The 17,497-nt window shown below is 43.4% G+C and overlaps 1 protein-coding gene across 1 annotated transcript in view; it reads left to right on the top strand.

Annotated features, from left to right (window-relative positions):
• Nucleotides 1–6,788, top strand: part of GRM7 (glutamate metabotropic receptor 7) — a 1,785,443-nt gene extending 1,778,655 nt beyond the window's left edge. The window contains exon 10 of the mRNA XM_069206344.1: nt 5,669–6,788. Coding sequence (XP_069062445.1) covers nt 5,669–5,718 — 50 coding nt within the window. The 3' untranslated portion in view covers nt 5,719–6,788. The remainder of the gene's footprint in view (nt 1–5,668) is intronic.
• Nucleotides 6,789–17,497: the final 10,709 nt, after the last annotated feature.

Raw genomic sequence — 17,497 nt, 5'->3', positions numbered from 1 at the left:
TGACCTTGGAATTGAAGAAAGTACTGTGTGTCCATAAGTTGTATAACAAATGCCACATTTCAGCAGGCTGAAGCTGAGATGCATGCAGTGGGCGGGCATCCTGACCTAGGATTACCAGTTAAACTCGTATGGCCCCGGCGCGCCCTGGAGAGCCACGAGCTGCACTTTACTGTGGCTGCTGAACTGTACTTTCTGTGATGTATCACTATTGACATTTTTATGTCAAGCAAAGTGTGCAGGGAAGCCACTAAAGCAAAACAGCTGCAGGAAACGAAGTGAAATGATCAAAAACCCCGCAGGCCCTGTACCTGTGCTTTTTTCACCTGCAATGTTTTCCAAGTGCTGTGTCATCTGCTACTTAAATCTTTAAATATGCCTTAGCGTTCACTCCAAAAGTGGCCACATACAGCCGGTTAAACGTAATGCCGTGACATATATCACCAAAGAGTGCAACATGAATGCATAATTTACTATTAAACATCACCGGTTATGCCGCTTGAACTGGTGATGTTCAGCGAAGATGCAGACAGAGATGAAACATTGTTTGCTCGAGGGCGGAATGACCCCCACAGAGCCTTTGCAGTGTTGATGGACAGTTGTGGCTAGGTCACCATAAGATGGTGGTGCCCTAAGGTGACCGGGGTATGAATTGAGTTTGGTGTTCTCAGTAAAGTCATACAGTACATGGCAGATCCCACACACAGATACACTCTCCCACTCAGATACACTCTCCCACACTCAGTCTCAGATCAGCAACAATCGAGACGTATTCATTTGCACTTTGACCTGAGAGAGTAAAATGTGGCATTTGAAAAACTGTTCTATTCTCTGTCGCTCAACAACAGGACCACATGCAGAATAGTGTTAGTATAGATTGGCCAAATCGCAACTTTGATGCACACAACTTGTCTATTAATAGGCAAGATGTCGAAAGGTGTGCTGATGCAAAATACGCCTATATGACATAATTATGGGAATGTAGAGTAACTTAAATAAGGTGACGATCAAAACTGGAAATGTTTAGTATGCGAGAATGTGGAACAATGAGGATAATATTTGAGTTGGATGGCTTAGTAATTTAACAATAGCTCTGTCAGGCGTGCTGCCTGGCTGTTGTGTCTTTGAAAGTAATGATGTCGACCTTCTAATACAGAGGGGAGGGAGACAGACTTTTTTTAATTGGGATATTTATGACAAAGTGTGATGGGTTTGATATACAAAGAGTATAATAAATTCATGATAACTAATTAACATTTGATGGCAAAGGGGGAAGTGTTGTTACTTAACCTTTCATATTCCCGGCAACACAACAAACGAAAAATCAGTGAAATTATGATAAATTAAATTAAACGTAAACAATTAAATAACGCTAAATTCTCACTAAAATAGTCTCATGATTTACCAAATATAGTGGAGTAGCACTCTGAGGTGGTGTCCAGAGTGACCCCTTCCTTCAAATGAATGGGTCTGCAGTAGGCCTAAAGTAGAATAGATTCCTGAAGAATCTCTAGCTCACCAACGTTGCTGTGCACAAAGCACAGCTCTGAACAGAGCCATTTCAGAACTAACTCTTATCCTCAAGTGTGACACTTAGCCTGCTTGAGCGAGAGCTACAACCTAAGTTCAAGGCCCAGATTATGAAAGGTGTCACGCAGTGCAGCAGCCAAAAATGCTGCGCTCTGTGACAAGGAGAGAGCAGGAGAGTGCATATTCACATAGAAATGGCTCTCCCTAGCGCCGGCGCAGATTTCAGCTGCTGTGCACCACGCACACACCTTAGCACCACAGTGCTAGGGTGTGTGCGTGAGTCTAGCACAGGTTTTGTACAGGAAGCTTACCCTTCCTGTACAAAATACTATGTCTAGACAAGTGGAAAAACCATGGGTGATAGCACAGGTACACCCATGTACCTCCCAAGTAACGCCACCTTGATGCAAAGCAATGCAAAGCAGCGTTTCATACTGGTTTGCGTTACTTTGCCACACAATACCAATTTGCGTTGGTTTGTAAATACCCCAAAAAGTTTAGAGTTACAAAAGTAACGATAACCCGATGCTTAATGTTTGAGAATCTGTCCCCAAATGTTTGTGTCTGACTTGCAGTAAGTGAGACTTGCTGTTTTGGTAATTCCACTTCACTCCAAAGAGAAGAATCATGTTACATGCTCAGAAATCCATCTTCCTCACATTTAGGATGAATTTTCCACTTTCTGTTGTTCTCTAATTGGTCCTGATGTGCAGGGACTAGCCAATGATACGCAGAAAGTTGCTGATGAGGGGACAATGTGTGAGGAGGGGTGTGTTGGGGCGGAAGAGGTGCTGGATCTGTAGGGATATTAGAAGCACATGCATATATAAAAAACAACGTGTATTTTTCCACAAAATTGAGCAAAATTATTTCATACCTAATGTCATTGCATGAGAACTATGAAGAGCTATTAAACGGGGCAGACATTTTGGTGTAAGCCACGCAGACTGATGATCTACAGTGAAACGCTCTTGAAATTTAGACTTTTCAGTACTGTCGTCACATTTAGCTTTTTTTTTTCTATGCAGTCTAATCTTGCTCATGTAATATTAGTCAATTTTCTATTTAAATTACTCAAGCCTCTCATAAGGGTAACTTTATAGGGTTTACAAATGTGGTGTGGGAAGTCTTTTAAAAAAAATAAATAAATAACCACAATTTCAACTGCAAGGATAGCACACAATCAACATGTCTCTTATTTATTCATTTTTGTTCTGAATGTCTGAAAACTAGTTAACACTTTTAATATAGCTGTAGAGCCCGCTGTAGCGGGCTATACAGGCCATTAAAGGCCTGCTCCATCATTAAAGGCCTAAGCCGAAGGCAAAGGCCTTTAACAAGGGAGTGGGACTTTAATTGCAGGTATAGCCCAGCTACGGAGGGCTATAAGGCTATTCAAACATTCTGTCACTAGAGGGCAGAATGTTCTAACAAATAAAACAAAGACCTCATCGAGACCGAGGGGACTGAAATCCCCTCTGGCTCCATGAGGCCTTTGTTCACATCTGCAGCTGTGAACAAAGAACATTGGAATGTTGATGCTCAGGGCTTTTACGAGCCAGTTAAAGCCGTGAGCACTACATTGTCTCCAATGGAGCTTGCAACATTCCAGTGTTCTAATATAGGCTTAGAGCCTGCTGTAGCGGGCTCTCCTGGCCATTAAAGGCCCGCTAACGCGTTAAATTGAGCGAGCCTTCAATTGCTGGTATAGCACAGCTACAAAGGGCTATAAGGCTATTAGAACATTCTGCCACTAGAGGGCAGAATTTTCTAATACATAAAACAAAGTCCTCATGGAGCCGGAGGGGATTAAAATCCCCTTGGGCTCTGTGAGGCCTTTGCTCACAGCTGTTGCAGTAAACAAAGAGAACATTGGAATGTTGACGCTCTGGGCTTTTACCAGCAAGTAAAGGCCTGGAGCACTCTATTGTTTCCAATGGAGGTCCCAACATTCCAGTGTTCTAATATAGCCTTAGAACCCGCCGTAGCGGGCTCTACCGGCTATTAAAGGCCCGCTCCCTTGTTAAAGGCCCGAGCCGAAGGCGATTAAAATCCCCTCAGGCTTGTGAGGCTTTGTTCAAAGCTGCTGCTGTGAACAAGGAAGATTAGAATGTTGGCGCTGCGGGCTTTTACCGGCCAGTAAAAGCCCAGAGCACTCCATTGTTTTCAATGGAGCTGCCAACATTCCAATGTTCTAATAGGAGTTCCATTGATGTTAGATGACGTAACATTTGAGAACAATAGTTATACTCCTTTTACATAGTTGATGCATTTCTGAAATAAAAATGTATTTTAGAAATAAAAATCGACCAGTTTCAAAACAATGCAAACATGATGATCGTTTTAATACCTTAGAAATGTAATGAAAAGTTAAATCTGTCCTTTTGTTGATATGCTTAGAAGCCTTATGTGCTATTAATTACTTACATACAGAAGTTCATTCATATAAATTCGGGAATAGAAATATTAGACTGAAAAAACGACTAATAACCACGAAAAGCGTAGCCTGAGGCATGTGTTTGTAACATCTACAGTGAAGCCCTGTTGGACGTCAGATATTTAACCATGACTTTCACCTTTCTGTATGTGTCTATGCAGTCTCCCTATTTCCCTGTAAACTTTTAATTTTAGTTGATTTTATACATTTATAATCTGTGTCTTATACACCGAAGCTTGTTAGGGAGGGTCTCCTTAGAGGAGAAACGGTGTTGTTCGAAACTGACTTTCTTATCATAAATTCAGCTGCATTTTGTGGAGAATCAGTGCCTCCCCCACTGTTTTTACCAGGATGTCTAAAAGTGTTGATGGAAGTGAGAACACAAACTACAAGTCTCTACATACTGCTGTGGACTAGTGTCCACAATCATACAGTCATATCTTCCAACAGCAAAAAGTAAAAAAACAAATCGTTGACTCCATCACATCCTAATGCACCGTTCTGGTTGGGGTCAGAAGTATGACTGACACTGAGACTGGCCTTTGCACTGGGGTCAGTTGCACCACCTGTCTCTGGCGGGTTCACACAATTCTTTTGTTTAGTAGGTAGACTGAAACACAATTCCATATCTAAGTGTAGTAATCAAAAAGTCAAGTTTCAAGATTCTTTAGGCCTGAAAGGGTCATACTATCTCTAAACAGACCAAAATTGAAGTAGACATTGGCAAGCTATGCCATGCTCAGACAGACACAGGGCCAAAGTGGCAAAATAATATTAAAAGCATTGGGACGGATTTATCAGACTTCCATGCGATGCAACGCAGCAAGAGAAGCTGTGTGAAAGGGAGAGGACAGGAATGCACCATATTTACCACTATATGGCACATTGCTGTCCTTTCCTTGTACTGTTGCACAATGAGCTGCCTTGCACCAACGTAGGCACACTTTCACTATGGTGCAAGGGAACCTTCATTGAAGTCATAATTGTGTATGCAAAGAAAGCAACACCTCCCTGCACAAAAACAATCCTCTGAGGCTTTGCATTCTTTCTACGCCTGCTGCAGAATGCAATTCACGTAGGAAGAGGAAATAAGGGGAAATAAATATATCTCTCCTCGTTATGCCTCCCCTGGGATGGAGAACCATTTTGATGCATTCCCAGGTTTATCGCTAATGGTAAATCTGGGAATGCATCAAAATCCATGGGTGGGAAGACCCATGCTCTCCACCCATGCTCCACACTTGGAATGCCTCTATGGGGCAGAGTAACGCAAGGCAGCAACTTTACTGCCTTGCATTACTCCAGCTTTACCAAACCCTTGAATGCCACACAAGGTGGTAAATCTGAATTTATTGTTGCAGGACTCAAGGGCAAGGCAACACTTGATAACTCTAGCCCTTTATGTACACAGTTGGTACAAGAATAATACTGTATTTTCAGTATCAGTGATCTCACACAACTAAAGGTAGGTCTAGTAATTCATGTTGCTGCGGAAGAAAGGCCTGCATATGTTTTTGTTTTTCAATAGAGTAAAACTGGAAATCCAAGGGCAATTCATTTAACGGCGTCAAGTGATCCCGCCAATATTAAACTGTTATTACTTTGCAAATCTGTCTCATTTTATGTACGACAATCTGTTGACGATTGCAATGTCTTGGATCACCAGACCTGACATTCATGTATTTTTCTCTGCTTTTCTTCCAGGTCCCGCAGCAAAAAAGAAATATGTCAGCTACAATAACCTGGTGATTTAATCCATCTACTCATCCTGTGAGGAATGGAGGTTTCTGGCTTCCTGCTCTTCAGACGGCCAATTTGGCACGAGCCATTTCTGGACTGGGGGTCTGTCCTACGACGTCCGTCCTTGAGGAAGAGAAGAGGCCAGATAGATGTGCCGCGGAAAGAAATAGAGACGGATTCAAGGGTTTCGAGCAGCTGTTCCAACGGCCTGTTCTCTTCTAAATCTAGGCTTAATAAGCCACCGGCACTGCCACCACTCTGTGACCTTGGGACATCGTCGACGATGGAGTGTCCTGAACTGGGCGGAACACTCCCCAGTTATCACTGCGGGATAAACTCCAGCGCAGCCATGACTTTTTACAGGGGCTATTCTGTCTTTCTACCATACAACTTCCAGACTGCAAGTTTTTTGAAGTTTCTGTACAGTTTGTGAGGACCTTTTATTTTCTTCCCGTGCCTAAGATTTTGGCCATTCGTGTGTTTTTTTCCCAATTTCATAACTTTTATTTCTTTTTCTGAAGCCATGCAACCTCGGAACATTTTCAAGTGATCAGAGGACAATCCAGGAAGGCAGACATCAGATCAGTGATCGCGTCTCTCCGCCCAAGTTTGCATCCATGTACGTTTCCTTCTTCTGCTCTCAGTTCGTCTATTGTTTTTATTTGTCATTTAAAAGGGTATTTTAAAAAAAGACCAAAAACTGTGCTGGCAAGTTAAGCCCCACCTTTCGCACATCGGATTGGCTAAACCAGGACAGAAGTGATTACAAAGTTTTGTGCAGGTCTGGATCACTCGAATGCATGCCAGTAATGTATCTTACATGTCGATTCTTTGCGTTGGGCGATATTTGTGTTGATGTTCTATTTTTGTTACTTTGGTCAGGGCAAACAACACCCCTTCTCGGTTATTATGATTGTCTTTTTTTTTTTTTTGCAATAACTTGAGGACTTTGTAAGGTATTTGCAGGAAAGAATATGGCTTTTTACTTGTCTTAAGGGTTTTTTTGTAAATGCCTCGCCATAAATGATCAATGTGAAAAAGATTTAAAAAACAATTAAAATAAAGCATGTATGTTTTCTACTGTTTGTGACAAGTCATTTTAATTTATCATTATGGTTCATTTTAGAAGACTATGAACTTAAAAGTTTATTACCGCAAGGTTCTCTTTCTCTCTGTTGTTTTGTCTCACTTAGTGGCTGTCGACCCTCTTTTGAAGGATAACTTTATCTTATTCAATTTCCTTAATCTCTTCCTTCTCTTTATGGTGTTTCAAGTAGTATGTAGTTTAGTTTATATGAGGTTTTCTGTACATTTTTATATTAATATATATTTTATTCCCCTTTATATCTGTATGAGCAACTTCACCTGGGTGGTTAAATGTTGCTACTCCAACTTCTAGGAAGACAAAGGGAATTTTCATGTTTTTCTTTGGGTCAGGATTAGTAAAATGTGCTTTTAGTTTAATGCTTCTTTGTGGCTGACTTGTACCCAATTGCAGAGAATCTGAAAACTGAAGACATTTTTAGTATTTGTGTATACTCCCAACACCATTAATTATATAACTATCTAGCTAGGTAGTGGTGAAGTCAATTATACAGGAAAGTAGATCGACAAGTGGAAACAAGCACCGGCAAAAGAAATATGTCTGTCTTAAACCTGAAAGTACTTCTTATTATGTGTGTAGGCGGTGCTGTGTGTGGTTGGGTGGACGAATGGATGTGCAAGAGTGACAGAGTGCATACATAATGAGAGTTGCATGTCTAACCTCACCAATCAATGAAGAACCACTTTCTGAGGTAGCTAGACCTATTGCCTGTGCCAATTAAACAGAATACATGGTCATACAACAATTTAATAACACTGCTGAGGCATTTTAACATACAGATTGTAATATATTTTGATTAACAGCCTCACCAGTACTCACTCTGGGTGTATGCTTGTGAAACAGCATGAGGTGAAAGGCTCATCCATGACTATGGAGCCCAGTCATGAGGACTCCTCACTATTTCTGGGTCCTAGTTAGTGCTTAATTTGGGTTGTTGGTTGCAGAGGTGGTCTACTGGTACTGATTTGTAGAAACCAGCAGTCATTTCTTCTCACCCAGACCCTTCCTGAACCAGAGTGATAAATTGAAAACACACAACTAGGGAAGAAGGTAAAACCATGAAAAATGGAGAGAAAGCATACACCTGCAAGAGTGAGACAATGGGACTGGGAATGTCTGGTAGTGGATTGAGGAGTCATGAAACTGAATTAAGACTATTCAGCCTTATTAGGCCAACATTCAGTAGCGCTTCGGAGCAAAACTCTGCGTGTCTGCACTTATTCTTTTACTAATTAATAACACATTCTAGTACATAGCTAGTAGCTAAAATCAGAGGATACATTGAACCTAGGAGATGGAAGGCTGAATATTCAGAGGGCCGGAGTATGTACAGAGAAGTGGTCTTTTCTCGAATTTTTAATGTGGTTTAGGCTATAACATAGATTATTAGATCCACACATTCTCTTTTATGTGTCAATTCCTGTTATTGTTTATTATTCTCGCAAACAGAAATCTACACCATACATCATACCTTTTCATTTTGTCATTGTAGGAAGTTGGCTCTGTATGTGCTATTTCAAAGTAAGGAATAGCATGCACAGAGTCCAGGGGTTCCCCTTAGAGGTAAAATAGTGGTAAAAAGAGATAATACTAATGCTCTATTTTGTGGTAGTGTGGTCGAGCAGTAGGCTTATCCAAGGAGTAGTGTTAAGCATTTGTTGTACATACACATAGACAATAAATGAGGTACACACACTCAGAGACAAATCCAGCCAATAGGTTTTGTTATAGAAAAATATCTTTTCTTAGTTTATTTTAAGAACCACAGGTTCAAATTTAACATGTAATATCTTGTTTGAAAGGTATTGCAGGTAAGTACATTAGGAACTTTGAATCATTTCAATTGCATGTATACTTTTCAAGTTATTCACAAATAGCTACTTTAACAGTGGACACAGTGCAATTTTCACAGTTCCTGGGGGAGGTAAGTTTTTGTTAGTTTTACCAGGTAAGTAAGACACTTACAGGGTTCAGTTCTTGGTCCAAGGTAGCCCACCGTTGGGGGTTCAGAGCAACCCCAAAGTTACCACACCAGCAGCTCAGGGCCGGTCAGGTGCAGAGTTCAAAGTGGTGCCCAAAACGCATAGGCTATAATGGAGAGAAGGGGGTGCCCCGGTTCCGGTCTGCTTGCAGGTAAGTACCCGCGTCTTCGGAGGGCAGACCAGGGGGGTTTTGTAGGGCACCGGGGGGAACACAAGCCCACACAGAAATTTCACCCTCAGCGGCGCGGGGGCGGCCGGGTGCAGTGTTAGAACAAGCGTCGGGTTTGTAATGAAAGTCAATGAGAGATCAAGGGATCTCTTCAGCGCTGCAGGCAGGCAAGGGGGGGCTTCCTCGGGGAAACCTCCACTTGGGCAAGGGAGAGGGACTCCTGGGGGTCGCTTCTGCAGTGAAAGTCCGGTCCTTCAGGTCCTGGGGGCTGCGGGTGCAGGGTCTTTTCCAGGCGTCGGGACTTAGGTTTCAGAGAGTCGCGGTCAGGGGAAGCCTCGGGATTCCCTCTGCAGGCGGCGCTGTGGGGGCTCAGGGGGGACAGGTTTTGGTACTCACAGTAGTAAAGTAGTCCGGGGGTCCTCCCTGAGGTGTTGGTTCTCCACCAGCCGAGTTGGGGTCGCCGGGTGCAGTGTTGCAAGTCTCACGCTTCTTGCGGGGAGTTGCAGGGTTCTTTAAAGCTGCTTCTTGAAACAAAGTTGCAGTCTTTTTGGAGCAGGTCCGCTGTCCTCGGGAGTTTCTTGTCGTCGTCGAAGCAGGGCAGTCCTCAGAGGATTCAGAGGTCGCTGGTCCCTTTGGAAGGCGTCGCTGGAGCAGAGTTCTTTGGAAGGCAGGAGACAGGCCGGTGAGTTTCTGGAGCCAAGGCAGTTGTTGTCTTCTGGTCTTCCTCTGCAGGGGTTTTCAGCTGGGCAGTCCTTCTTCTTGTTGTTGCAGGAATCTAATTTTCTAGGGTTCAGGGTAGCCCTTAAATACTAAATTTAAGGGCGTGTTTAGGTCTTGGGGGTTAGTAGCCAATGGCTACTAGCCCTGAGGGTGGGCACACCCTCTTTGTGCCTCCTCCCAAGGGGAGGGGGTCACAATCCTAACCCTATTGGGGGAATCCTCCATCTGCAAGATGGAGGATTTCTAAAAGTTAGAGTCACTTCAGCTCAGGACACCTTAGGGGCTGTCCTGACTGGCCAGTGACTCCTCCTTGTTGCTTTCTTTGTTCCCTCCAGCCTTGCCGCCAAAAGTGGGGGCCGTGGCCGGAGGGGGCGGGCAACTCCACTAAGCTGGAGTGCCCTGCTGGGCTGTGACAAAGGGGTGAGCCTTTGAGGCTCACCGCCAGGTGTCACAGCTCCTGCCTGGGGGAGGTGTTAGCATCTCCACCCAGTGCAGGCTTTGTTACTGGCCTCAGAGTGACAAAGGCACTCTCCCCATGGGGCCAGCAACATGTCTCTAGTGTGGCAGGCTGCTGGAACTAGTCAGCCTACACAGACAGTCGGTTAAGTTTCAGGGGGCACCTCTAAGGTGCCCTCTGGGGTGTATTTTGCAATAAAATGTACACTGGCATCAGTGTGCATTTATTGTGCTGAGAAGTTTGATACCAAACTTCCCAGTTTTCAGTGTAGCCATTATGGTGCTGTGGAGTTCGTGTTTGACAAACTCCCAGACCATATACTCTTATGGCTACCCTGCACTTACAATGTCTAAGGTTTTGTTTAGACACTGTAGGGGTACCATGCTCATGCACTGGTACCCTCACCTATGGTATAGTGCACCCTGCCTTAGGGCTGTAAGGCCTGCTAGAGGGGTGACTGACCTATACTTGCATAGGCAGTGAGAGGCTGGCATGGCACCCTGAGGGGAGTGCCATGTCGACTTACTCGTTTTGTTCTCACTAGCACACACAAGCTGGCAAGCAGTGTGTCTGTGCTGAGTGAGAGGTCTCCAGGGTGGCATAAGACATGCTGCAGCCCTTAGAGACCTTCCTTGGCATCAGGGCCCTTGGTACTAGAAGTACCAGTTACAAGGGACTTATCTGGATGCCAGGGTCTGCCAATTGTGGATACAAAAGTACAGGTTAGGGAAAGAACACTGGTGCTGGGGCCTGGTTAGCAGGCCTCAGCACACTTTCAATTGTAAACATAGCATCAGCAAAGGCAAAAAGTCAGGGGGCAACCATGCCAAGGAGGCATTTCCTTACAGTCATCTAACAGTAGTACAAATATTATACAAATGACTTGATAGGATATTGAAGCAAAACAGCTGATAAATGCTTTGTCCAAGAGGTTAAATTATCATGAGTCAAACGTGTTGCACAGTATAAGGGTTGAGGGGAATCAGGACTAAGTGACTTACAAAGCAAGATTCCACCAATCATCAATTGGTGTTCAAGTAGTAGTTAGGCAGACATTTAGTCAACCCTAAAGGGCACATCAATGCCTCAAAACTGAGTAAGCTACATGCATACTTATGTAAAAATGTAACCCACTGTTTTATGTAACACCGCACCATCATATCTGGTTCAACCTGATCCATAATACCTATCCTTCACTTGTTCACAGCCAGGGAGGAGTTTATCCATGGATCCACAGCAGATAATCCACAGGAGCTAGAACTACTGAACCAACCACCACGACTCTATGTGGGGCAGTTGTAACCCTTTATACCTCATATTTATGAGTAACTTTGCACCTAATAACTGCGGGCAGGAGGGTCCTCCCCAAATGAAGCTACATATTTCTGAGTCAATTGTTTTGAGTAGGGCACCTGGAGTTTCAGTGGTAATAGTCCAAATACGTAATTGTATTTAGGAGCTATGGTCATTATGGTATTTTGTACTCGTCACCAGAGAGAGAGTTGCATCTTAGTCAATGTTTGAAACTCAAGCTTAATTTTGTCAAGAAGGGGTACTACGTTATTCAGCACCATATTGCCCACGCCATGAATCAAAAGAAGACCGAGCTATCACCATTATGATAATGTCCTTTGAAATGCCCAATTATCAATAGATGCCTTCATTGTGGATGAAGTTATAGTGAGGGATTCCCAATTTTACCAGTTAACAGTATAGCCAGAAACATGAGAGAAGTGATCAATCAGGAGGATTAAGGCTGGAATAGACTCGGATGGTGAGGACAGAGTGACTAATAGATCATCCGCATAATTGAACTCTTTCTGTTCTCTAGCCACTGTATGTATTCACTTAATGTCTGCAGTCTGCAGTATAGCTATGGCTACACCATTCAGCTCTATCAAACATAGTAAGGGGGAGAGTGGGCACCCTTGCCGTGTGCTACAATAAATTGGTAAAAAGTGAGATACAGATCCTCCACAATGCACCAAAGCCATGGGGTTGACCTATGGCAGCTTATTCTTCTTCATTAAGTACTCTCTCAATCCCATTTTCTCCACAGTCCTCATAAAATAGAGCCACTCCACCCAATCACATTTTTTTCGCCATCCAATAAAATTTATATCTTATTGTCGACATCATGGTGTACCTGCCAGAGTGAGAATTTGTTCATAGTTAGTACATAGATGACCAGTGGGGAACGAAATCTACTTGATTCGGGTAGATCAGTAGTGGTATTATTTTCTTAAGGCAATTGTCTGGAAGCTTTGCCATTATTTTCGGCCTATAGCTGGGACAAAGTAATGGGTCCTTAATGGGTCTTTACTCTGTTTATATATAACATATTAGGGGCTCTATTGTATTCATCATAAAACCTCCCCACCTCTGTCACCCCCGCAAACAATTTGCAAAATAAGGGTAACATAACTGGCTTATTGATTTTATAAAACTATATCGGGAGTCCTTCTTCTCCTAGCACTTTATTAATCATTGTTTCCATCAATGGCTAGGCTGATATCCTATTCCATAATATTCATCCCTAATGTTTCCACCTGTATTTCAGTAAGACTATGAACTGCACTGTCATCCATACGTTTATTTTCGTCCTCTAAGGTGTCTGCAGTATATAAGGTGTAGAGTATTTTGTAGTAGTCAGTAAATGCCATGAGAATGTCCCCTGGAGCGGCGAGGTGATTATTACTGGGATGATTCTAGACTGTTCTGCCTTTTTCAATTGAGTTGCTGAAAGCCACCCAGCTTTCCTTCTCACCATTTCATACTGTCTCTGTTTAAGTCGAAAAAGGGCGTGTTCTCCCTTTTATGTATATAGCTTATTCAGTGTATATTTAGCCTGTCTGAGTAGTTTCGTGTGGTCAGGTGGAGGCCCTGTTTTAGTCCCCAGGCTATGTACTACTAATGTGTTTGAAAGTAAGTTTATCTTTGGCCATCATTTTTAAGCAATGTAATGTCACTCATAAGGGTCTCTAAGTCATGCATTTCCTGCCGCCCATAGAGCAGAGACAGACGTCACAGAGCCTTCATGAGTGTCCAGATAATTTTTGAGGAAGAATCTCAGTTCTCTGTATATTTGTGATGTCGAGAATCTGAGAGGGGTAGGTGTAGATGTCTGTGAGCAACCTGTATAACCTGTTTTAGCTACCCCTGAGATCGATAGCAAAGAAATATCTGTTTCCAGTAATAAAGACCATGGAACCTCAACCTGATCAGTACACATTCCAATCTTTAGACACTGGTGGAGCCTAAGACTCACTTTGGAGAGGTAGCTGATGGAGTCCCAGCCATGGTTTTTCTAAGCCTATGAAGTCTCCAGCCTTTCCAATGAGGAGTTACTTTCATTGGCTGTTGGTTCAAATCACCTAGCCACACTGAACCTGATTTCTTTACACTGCTCTGCAACTAATAATCAGTAAACAATAAACATCTAACTTAAAACCCTAAACCAGCGAAGGAAGATTTTGCACGGGAACCAGGTACTTTGTGCTTGAAAGAGACTTTGTTTGCTTTTAAAAGACTTATGACACTTTATATCACTTTACATTGATATCTCAACATAATGCTTATTGCATTTGTAATCGTTTTGACCTGCATTTATCCAAGTAAATATTATATATTTTTCTAAACACTGTGTGGTGTATTTTTGAAGTGCTGTATGGTGTTATTGTATGAATTATTGCACAAATACTTTACACATTGCCTTCTAAGTTAAGCCTGACTGCTCAGTGCCAAGCTACCAGAGGGTGGGCACAGGATAATTTGGATTGTGTTTGACTTACCCTAACTAGAGTGAGGGTCCTTACTTGGACACGGGGTAACCTGACTGCCAACCAAAGACCCCATTTCGAACATACAGTATAAGATGGTTTGTGTCCCATGAATGTGTATTTGCATATGTAGTCCCAAATTACAGTCTTATGTGAGTGAAAAGTAATTCTGCAGGTCAAGCCTTGGGGGTGACCTAGATTTATCTCTGGCAACTTTAGTTTGTGGGTGTTTCAACAACGTGGCTCTGAACCAGGTATTGGTGACCCTCTCAAGTCTCATACATTCCTCATCATCTTTCCAATTTGGTTCTTGATCAATCTTGTGGGTAAGTTTTGTTTGATTCTGCAGTTTGACTGTGGACATCTGTTCTCCAGGGTCCAATGAATCAAGGAAAGTCTTAAAATCTTCAGGGTCACCATATTCTGCAGTATGCCTATTTATCATTATCAACATCACATCCGGGTGTAGAAGGCCTCGGAGATCTCAAGTTTGCTCAGTTTTCATCAGTGAGAGGGAAATTGTTTCCATAAGGCAATCATATCTTGCGAATAGTCAAATTAAATTTGGTGGGTTTCGAACATGTAGGGGCCATGTTTCTTTACCAACTTGATGACCTCTTGTACCTTTTGATGTCTTAAAAAACAGGATTAAATTTGCTGTGGGTAAGGGGCAGATGATCTATTGCTGGTCCACACTTGATGCGCTCTCTGGAATGTCACTGCGGAATGGAAGATGATCTGCAGTAGATTCTGTAGGAAATTTCTGAGGAACACATGTATATGTTATTCCTCCAGTTGTTCCAGAACTCATGAGATACACACATTAGGCCAGATGTAAAAGCCATTTTGCATTTTGCATTTTGCATTTCTTAATGGTCTTAATCGCTAGTAAGGGCCGTTAGGAAATGCAAAATGGGCCTTTCAGATGAATGAAACACTTCAGGGAATCACATATTACAATTTCTAGCCAGCAGAAATCTCAATTTGTCATCCTCTGAATAGGAAATGTCAAAGAGGGATTAGCTATTTGCAATTCCTATTCAGATGTACAAAGCATTTTCTGAAAGCAAACTGGGCATTTAGGAAATACAGTTACCATTGACTTCAAGTCGATGGTAACCATGTGGACTTTTGAAAAACACCCCAAAATGCAATTTTGTAGTGCAATAGAGCACACACATGTCCCTTGGGTATATGTGTGCTCTACATGTGCATCACTATATTTGGGGTGCATTTCAGGGGACCTTTTGCCCATAGCCTCCCTTGGTTTTTCATTTCCTAGCAAGTTTGTTGATTTTTGCCCACTTTACTTATCCAAGATGGCTGCCATATGTAGTCCTCTTTGTATGACTGCTCCCAGCGAGCTGATGCCATCAAACGAGATGAATGGAGAGGAAAAATAGAGAAGATAATCTCACTGCCTCTCAGTACTGCAGAGGGGCATCTCGAACAGTAGTTAGATGCCTCTCCAATGTCCAGCAATCTCTCTTACCAATCAACCTGCTGAAATGCACCGTACTCTGCCCCCCAGGGGCTATTGTTTGAGATGCCAGGGGAATAATGCAATTTGATCATGCATGCAGATGAATATATTGGGGTCCAAGCAGTGTTCAGGTAAGGAGGAAACCCACATGGGGTAGTTTCCTGAGTAAGTATTTGCAGCCTGGAGACAAATGGTAGGCTTCCACTGCAGGGCAGAAGAGGGTGAAGATCTTTGCCGACCTACCACTGTCCAATGATTGCTTCAGACTCCGGGGGAGGAGGCTAAGATGATCAGAAGCCTCTAATGTTCTTACGGCTGGCCAGAATGCAATGTATCAGATCTAGGACATGGTCCAAATCCTTCAGTCACCTGGGGGCTCACTTACATTGCAACCATGATGTTTGGTATTTGGCTCCACCCTGCTAATCACATATTCTCAGTGGACAGATCAACTCTCCCTGAACTTGAGGGACTATCACTACTTTCCTGACAATCTACCCCTTTCTCATTTTGTCTTTAAATCACTAAAATTGATACCAGTACCGAAAATAATAAATGCATTCTCAAATAAATAATCTGTGCAAATCCTCTCATATGGTCTTTTAAAAAGCAATGTCTAAACTAAACCCATCCCTTTTCCTTAGCATTCTTTGTCAGTCACTGCTTTATGCACTCAGATGAAACAGCAGCGTCCGGCCAACCCAGACACAGAAGCTTCATCTGAGTGCTCTCAATTTGTGGCAGGCCTTACTGTGTTCTGCTTTACTTCATGTTAATATTCTCTGCAATGGTATAAAGGTGGAAGCGAAAGAGTGGAACGTTTGCTTTGATATGCAACAGAAGCAGCATCTTGGAGCTGAAATGCTATCATTAAGGTGTAACAAGGGCAATAGAAATAAAGTATTCTTTTGCACCATACCCAGTGCCCCCTCTCCCCCATCATGGTAGTCATTGTTTTCCATACTCACTTAAAGCAGCAGCATCTAGTTCAGAATTCCTACCCAACCACAAACAGAAGATCCATCTTTGTACTCCACATATTCAACCTGCTCCCCTACTGGTGCTGCCGCAACCAATGTAGCATGCAGAATTAAAGCAACCACTGTGGTTGCTTTTGTGGTTGTGGCTTGTTTTTGGTCCAGGAAGAACCTGACCTGGCGGCTCGGGCTGGACTGTTCCCATGGGGAAAAGGGTAAAGACTGATTTGCATGTGGCTGGGTCCCAACTGAAATGGCATGGTGAGCAAAAAAACTGATGGATTAAACCCAGATCTCTGACTGGGGGTGAATGTTTGATTTGTTCTACATTCTGTCCATCAACTTATCTTTTTTGCATTTGTCACCCTCAGTGGGAAGGGTATGTCCAGACATGAGTCCCATGCTTGCTATGCCACCAGAATCAAGCTATTCTGGCTGAAGAGGGGTGATACATCGAAACTAGTCCCTAGAAGCCCAGGCCAATCCACAGACTAATCAGGTCCAGGGACACCACAGAACCAGTGAGCGACCTGCCACCCGCTACAGCAACAAGGGTGTGGGAAAATGTATCTTCCCCATCCCTGACCAACAGACACAAAGACACTGCATGGACAGCTGTGAAAGGGGGACTGCCAGTCCGGTCATTCATGCACAGCAGGGGCCTGTGCCCACACAGAGAATGCCCAAGGGGATGCCCCGCAGAGGAAACTACATACCATCTGTTCTGGGCCTGCCCTTTTGCCCAGAGGTGTGTTCTCTGACCTTGTTGTCAGGACAGGACGCTCCCCCCGCTGCGCAGCGCACCCTGCAGGTGCCCTGTCCCTGACTGCCGCTGCTGCCCAAGTTCGAGGCCCTCCTCCACCTGCAGGCCCCCGCCTGCGCCTCATCCCTGGTGGCCCAGTGGTGGGCAGTAAGGTTTGCTCTGTCGTGTCTGTTTCTGTCTCTGTCTCCTCACCGTTTCTCCCTGTTGTGTATTCTCTGTATTGTATTGTATTGTATTGTTATCATGTTGTCACTGTTATTCACTGTTATTCCATCTGTGCCCTGTGTCATAGTATCTGTTTCTGTTACCTAGTAGTCTCGTTATCCTGTGTGTTGTACTGCTTCCTGCTCTCTCCCCT

This window comes from Pleurodeles waltl, chromosome 9, assembly GCF_031143425.1.
Source record: "Pleurodeles waltl isolate 20211129_DDA chromosome 9, aPleWal1.hap1.20221129, whole genome shotgun sequence".
Lineage (NCBI taxonomy): Eukaryota > Metazoa > Chordata > Amphibia > Caudata > Salamandridae > Pleurodeles > Pleurodeles waltl.
This window is presented reverse-complemented; position numbering and strand designations above follow the sequence as displayed.